Genomic DNA, 7,391 nt, shown 5'->3' on the forward strand with positions numbered 1-7,391 from the left:
AGAACTACCATGACTAAATAGTAATTCCAAAATGTCTCTCGTCTTGGAGGTGATATACAGTACCTGTAATCGCCTAGAACATTCCCTTGCTGAAACTGCCATGTCACGAGCACTATCTTCTCTTGGCCGCTCCCAATTAATTGCATCCTGATGAAAAAGGGTACCCACTTTCTCACCTTGAAGTACTTTTAGAATGCTATCAGTGGTGAAACCACTTCAACGACCAAAAAAATTGGTGTTAGATAGCAATCAACTTTATTATGTTAGCTTTTGAATAAAGTTGGTGCAACATCCAAATGATTTTCTTAAATAGTTGTACTAGTGTGGAAAAAGATTATTGATTCAAATTTTTATACAAAAAAAAATGCAGTCAACCATATAGACAAGGCTCATTTCTCTTTCTGCATATTGGCAAGAAAAGAAAAATGCTTAAATTGGCATTAGCATACAATCAACTTTAAATTAGTGTTTGAGTGACAGTGGTGCAACAACTAAATGATTCATTCTATAGCTGTTTCTAGAGAGGAAAAAATTAATTGATTGTATTTTCACACAGAAAATGTAGTCAAGCATAAAACCAAAAGCCTATTACTCTTTCTGCATATTAGCAAGAAGAGTACAATTCTAGCCCATTCCTCTGTGCATATTGGCAAGTATTCATCTCTTCTACAATACATGAAAACCCCTTATATTTACTAGCACAAATGAGAGAACTAGTAGATTAATTAATGAGTTACTACTGATCTCTTCTTCTTCTGGCTGATTGGATCCAACCAGCACTAACTTGTACCACCAGATGGTATAGATGTTGGCACCATTGTTCTGGACAGCCATCCAAACTCGTTAATGGATTTGTATTTTAAAACCTTTTATGCGGATCCAATATGAAATAATATAGTTATATCAGTCCCCTCTTACTCAACAATGACATGCAAAGTTGCATTCAGGATTAAGGCTAATTACAGTATACTTCCAGCCTACTTTCTAGCTTAAGACTGATATAATGATAAAAAATATCTGATTGCCTTCACCTATCATCATAAGACATTTTCTAAAACCAATAAATTTTCAGTGCAATCAGTAAAGGTTGAAATCCCATTCTGATCCAGGGTTTCAATCTCCAACAAAACGAATTGAATGAACCAGATGAGTGTCAGCGCTAATGGTTGTGAGCACCAACACTAAACGGAGGTGAAGGAAGCAAAGGATGAAAATGAGGTGACAGAGGAAAATGAGAAGCCACATACCTCGCTAATAATTGAGGAGTAGCATACCTTGCTGAGCATCGAAGGGTCATGTACCTCATCTATGCATCAAGAAGAGTCGCGTATCTCATCTGCGCGTCCAGAAGAGTCACATACCTCATCTGTGCATCGCAAAGAGTCACGGATGTTACCATGCATCTGGAAGCTTCAGGAGGAATCACATACCTTGCAACATGTCTACACTTCCCCCGAAGGCTCACACCATTGTCAAAATTGCTCTGCCATTATTGTAAACCATACTACCATTGATAGTGGCACAGATTGCACTAACTCATGGTCATTCAACATGTGAGTTCCGAGGCAGAACAAAATGTTCCACCCATGCCGACTGACACAGAACTATTCTTCAAACTTCCTATTCACCTATAATCTGGCCTAAACTAAATACCCAATAAAAATATATGCATAGGATTCAGAAATAATCATTGCATGCTCATCATGTTGTTTCATCAAGTAGGAATATATGGCACACGGATCATCTTCAACAAACAAGAAAGAAACATGTGAAAATAGAGTGACTTATTCAGAGTTTTAGAAGACTTGCTGCTGCCTGCTAGTTAGGAATTACTACTGGCTGTAGATTTTGATTCGGTGAAGAATGGGCAAAGAAGCATTGATTTCCAGGACATTGAGGAAATGTATATGAGAAAAAGATATTAATAACCAAGCAAGAGGAGCATACCTAGTAATCACGACAGGGGTGCCAGCACAAGCAGCATAAACAGCAGCCTTCACTTTAGCAGTCATGCCTCCTCTTCCTACCCTGGACTTGTCTCCAAAAGTTATCTCAGCATGATGCTTCTCTTTCACATAAGTGTGTATTAACCTTGAATTTGGTTCACTAGGTGGTCCACTATATAGGCCTTCAACATCACTTAACAGAATAAGAAGATCAGCTTTTAATTCCAGAGCTAGAAGGGCTGCTAAACTGTCATTGTCCCAAAAAATACCAGAAGAATCCTGCAAATAGAAGTATTTATTCAGATAAAAGGCTAGCTAAATTAATATCATGGTCAAAAGAGACTAACTGAACAAAATGCCTCCAATTTACAGAAGCTAGGATCCCAAGATTACTTCCGGTTAGAAAGTTAGATATAGAAAAACAAAATCCTGATTTATTGGACCAAAAAAAAGGTCAAGGTACAAAAGGACTGTAGATGAAGCAGAAGATATATTTACAATACATACATCATGAATCTAAAGAGAAACAGACATAGGATCTGAAAAACAATGTGGCAGGCCATTGGTCTTCTGTGCAACCACAAAGAAATAACATAATTCTTTAAATTTTTCTATAACAGGAATAGCAGTTTATTTTCAACATTAAAAAAAAATTAAATGATTAAATACCTACTCCCATGTTTTAACTAGGTCACCATTGCTTTGCAACTTTTTCCTATATAGTTAAAGTCCACATAAATACAATGAAAGTCCAGGAAAGAAGACATTGCCCGTCTTCAGGGATCTAGTTCTAGTATTCCAGATGCATATCTCATCCGCACATCAAGATCACAGTTTTGTACATTCACCATTTTGGGTTTTTCAACAGCTTTCTTTCCTAGCCTTTGATCATGATGCAGATGATACAAGACACATGAGATTTGATGTATGGGCTTCTTGCAAATGCCAAGTGAGGAAAAAATATCGTATTGATTGCAAAGATAAAAGATGATAATACACATCCTATATCATGATCCACAAAAATGTCTTCACTTCAATTAAGACAGTAAAATAGGATGCCAATTTGAGAAATAGCTGCATGTCTACCCCTGATCACTTAAAGTATATATCAAACAAGATAGAAGGTTATGTGTTCAAATTCATCATGAATCACTTGAAAACATAAAACATATTACCATTCATATCCAAATCATTACAAGAAAAAGGTTTTAGTACTTGTATAACAAATTTCCAAAGAACTTCAACTGCTCTAGCAAAAGTTATGCCACATGTACTTCAAATTTCCTCTACAACTGTTATATAGAAGTTTCTATATCATAAGTAGCATGTCTTCTAAGTCACATTTGTTTAGCTGCAACCCTATTTGATTCAACTTGTTTAACTATATAATCTATTCAGTGACTTTGAACATGTCAATATCATATTAACCTATTTTCTCTCATTTTCTGTTGGACTCTACTTCCTTGCTTGTGGATGGTGGAATTTCCGAGTTTATGATATTAGTAATATCACACACTCTTAGAATTCTCATACATGTTATTCTAATTTTGATGCATAATAATTTCGAATTGCACAACACTTTGACCACAAAGTACAATACATTGTACCAAAATTTTATAATTTACTTTAGCTTAAAGGAAACACGACGTTCCCAAAAGAGTACAAAAATTCTTTGTTGAAATTTAATTTCAGTTCAGGCATGTGTAACTAGAAAAGAAGTGAGATGAACATGCATTGGTGGCTCTGCAACTTTTTTGACTGATTGACTTCCCTGATTGACCAACGATCACAGTTGAGCTTCTCCAGTGCTGTTATGCACCAACATTTTGGATCAATTTTAACTGTGTTCAATGGTGTCATGTCCTGCATTGTGTTTTTTCAGTCTTGGGAATTGGGGACCACTTTCTTCCCTGGTCTTGCTCCCTCCACCAACCCTTAGCTTCCTTCTCTATTCATTAAAGTTGTGTTTTCCCCAACTATTTGGGTTGGCTACATTAATCTTTTGCCCCATTCCTCAAAAAAAAAAAAAAAAAAGAACGAGCTAAACAAAATTTTTGAGGGGAGTACCTAAACTGGAATTATGAAACATCCTAATGGTATTACATTCACCAAAAAGAAATGCATAGATCCCACAACAAATTATCTTTTGCTGTTATATTGAATTTAGTATACCTCATATGGAGCTCTCCTTGTACTCATTGCATCATTTTCATTGAAAACAGGAATAACTTTCAAAGACAACAAAGTGTTTACTGTCTGACAGAGTTGCATCCTGAAATCTGAATCCTTAAAATCATTATCCGTAACAAGAAGCTGAGATGATGTCACATCCAGCTGCAGGAAATACTGTGTTAGTATATGATAAGTTAATTACATTTAATGTCTAATAAATTGACAAGACAAATATGCAACAATAAACGATCTAAACTCATGCCTGACTAAATAACACATCATATAAGGCCATTAAACCGCTTTGACCAACAGCAGCACAGGCTTTCCCATCTAATTCTAACTGTGGTTTCTGGAGATCAGCAAAGCTTCAAAGAAATAGTAGCAACAATATGATCACTAATCAGCTATTCGTGTTAGATTAAATATGGCCAAATAAATGAAAAACAAACAAACTGTGTATATTAGCACCTGCTATTGACTAGCTTCCTGTATCGAAGCCTCTGACGGCCAGCACCAACTGCACCGGACGTGACAAGGATTACTTCAAATCCAAGTAAATTGAGTTCTTTAACCTGTGGATAAATAATTGTTAACTTAAGTAGGCTATGGATTCAGAATTCCTTTAGTAAGAAACATCATGAAGAACACAGGTAAATAATAGAAAATTGGTTCATGGCCTTCGTACCTGCTCACAAAGAGCCCCTAGTCTTCCAAGAGCCAATCTTCCATCTGCTCTCGTTACAACTGCAGTTCCCACCTAAATAAGAGAAAATATAAAACCCTATGGCCGAATCAAGCAGCCTAGAACAGTTTCCAGAATAAAATAAAAACATTCTTATAATGACAGTTGTATTTAAATAACTAAAATCTTAGTTTTAGAAAATAAAATTCAAACTATCAAACAAAATTGCCAAACGCTGAATTTTTAGTTCAAAGATTGGAGTTACGAGCTTCCATTTTATTCTATGGATCTCAATGCTCATATTTAGCTAAATGGTACTCGTAATCCATTCTTGTTGGAGAATAAACCAACGTGCACTTCCAATCAATTTCCAGCAGCAGATCAACTGAGACATTTTTTACACACCAGCCTTGGTATGCATCGAGAGAATAGGCAATCACATTCCACACCGAGAAAGGATTTATTAAATATACGATCCTTCCCTCCTACACTTAACCGATAGGGAAAACCTCCGATCGCACAACAAAAACCTAATTCTCCAAACAATGCCATCCTACAGTGTCACTCTAAACCCAATAACGGACCGAAGCGCAGCGGTGAGGGTTCAAGAAAAAATCTTGAGGGCAAGGTGAAGAACCTTGATGATGAGCCTCTTGACATCCTTGACGAATGCCCGTGTTTGATCCATGGCGCAGAGCGAGCGGCGAGTCCGCGGACGAGAGAGACGCGACGCCCTTCGCTTGGCTGACCGGATGAGGTAGAGCTGCTTGTTATTAAACCGGTTCCTTGAGAGCCAAGTCAAATGGGGTGGATAAAGACAAAAATAAATAATAATAATAATAATAATAATAAAATTAATCAAATATCATCAGTTGATACGGGGTTAAAAATTTAGCCGTTCGAGTATATTTTTCAACACGTCTATTATCTACCCTAATACTTATTAGTATTTACTCTCCATACTAACTTAGAAATAAATTAATGAAGATGTTAAAAGCAAACGAATCATCTTTTATAACATTATAATTTTATTTAAACCGTTCTATCAGTAAAATTAAATATGCGACTTTTATCTTTTTACATGTTTTTCTTCTATCCATTTTTTATCTTCCCGAATTGAATCTGTTTGCCAGATTTATCAAATTAGAGTTGAACTTAGACATATTTGATAAATTTTTTCGAGTATAATTCACCTAAAGCCAAACTCGAACTAAATTTCAAATCGTGAAGAACTCGGACTTGAATTCATTTAGAATTCATCTCAAGTCAAATTTATTTATATATTTAAAATTTAAATCAAATTTGAATATCAAATATATATATTTTAAACTCGAACTCGAATTTAAATATAAATATTTTGATATTTTCAACTTATTCGATTCGTTTACACACATCTACACCCATTAGGAAGTTGAATCAAATTTGGCCTTCATCTTCTAGATTTTGATATTTAATATAACTTAGGGGGTGCTTGGTTGGATGGTATGGGAAATGGGGAATGGGAAAGGAATGAAATATTGGTGCTTGGTTTGGGTAATAAGTGGTGGGTCCCATGGATTCATTGCTCCAAACATGGGAATGAGCCATTACATAGCATTTTGGGGGGTATGGAAACCTTTCCATTCTCATTCTTGACTTCTATCATACTCTTTCACATTCCCATTCCCCTCTAAAGACCAAGCACCCCCTTAGACTAGATAGAGTTAGAAGAGAGAATCGAGCGATGTTGATGCTTACTCCTCCATTACTAATTTTACGTCGCCTTTGAAATGGCTTGGCTCAAATTGGGCATGCTTGGTTCAAGCTAAGCGTGTAGGCCACAACCTGCATAGAGCCTAACTCAGCGCAACTCGACCTCCACTTACCACTAGGGTTATATTTGGTAGAGTGTAATTAGTCTTGTAAATGTAATCAAGATTATATTACAAGACTGATTATTTTGTTTGGTTTAACTTTAAACTTGTAATGCTATATAATCTCGATTATAAAATGTAATGAAGTTTTGTAATTTAGATTACAAAAAAATACTATGTAATCCGATTATATTACGAAATCACTGTTTAACTAAAATTTGAATGTCGAATATATTCCTAGTCAGGCGTCACCCCCACCATGGTAGGTCGCCCGCCATCGGCTGTTGGCCGCCCGGTGCCATCGTCCATCACCCGCCGCCGGCCACGGCTGGCGGTCGACCGCCCGCCGCTCGCTGCTGCCTTTCGTCGTCAGCCGCCCACTCGCCGTCAGTCGCCGGCAGCGACCAGTGATGACGGTCACTAGTTACTGATTGCTGCCGCAAGCTTCGACAGAGGTGTGGCGGCCCGTCGGTAAAAGTCGCAAAATATTTTTGTCATTTTATAATAATATAAATTACATTCCTTATAAAAAACAATAAACATCAAACAAAAATATATAATCAACAAATCAAAGATTACATACATTATATTACCAAACATAGTAATGTAATCAAGATTACATTGCATCACATTACAAATTTTATTATATTACAAACTACATTACATTACACCTCACCTGAAATGAAATCATAATTAGATTATTTAAAGGTCACCAATAATTATTGCCACCATCTGTTT

At 36.2% G+C, this 7,391-nt stretch overlaps 1 protein-coding gene across 2 annotated transcripts in view; it reads right to left on the minus strand.

Moving 5' to 3' along the window:
• Positions 1 to 5,594, minus strand: part of LOC121971456 (delta-1-pyrroline-5-carboxylate synthase 1-like) — a 64,138-nt gene extending 58,544 nt beyond the window's left edge. For both annotated transcript variants that reach the window (XM_042522735.1, XM_042522733.1), the window contains exons 1-7: positions 5,438 to 5,594; positions 4,804 to 4,875; positions 4,587 to 4,690; positions 4,381 to 4,483; positions 4,119 to 4,280; positions 1,948 to 2,225; positions 64 to 214 (exon numbers count right to left, since the gene is read on the minus strand). In XM_042522735.1, the coding sequence (XP_042378669.1) occupies positions 64 to 214; positions 1,948 to 2,225; positions 4,119 to 4,280; positions 4,381 to 4,483; positions 4,587 to 4,690; positions 4,804 to 4,875; positions 5,438 to 5,488 (921 nt within the window). In that variant the 5' untranslated portion in view covers positions 5,489 to 5,594. The remainder of the gene's footprint in view (positions 1 to 63; positions 215 to 1,947; positions 2,226 to 4,118; positions 4,281 to 4,380; positions 4,484 to 4,586; positions 4,691 to 4,803; positions 4,876 to 5,437) is intronic.
• Positions 5,595 to 7,391: the final 1,797 nt, after the last annotated feature.

Source organism: Zingiber officinale, chromosome 4A (assembly GCF_018446385.1).
Source record: "Zingiber officinale cultivar Zhangliang chromosome 4A, Zo_v1.1, whole genome shotgun sequence".
NCBI classification, from domain to species: domain Eukaryota; kingdom Viridiplantae; phylum Streptophyta; class Magnoliopsida; order Zingiberales; family Zingiberaceae; genus Zingiber; species Zingiber officinale.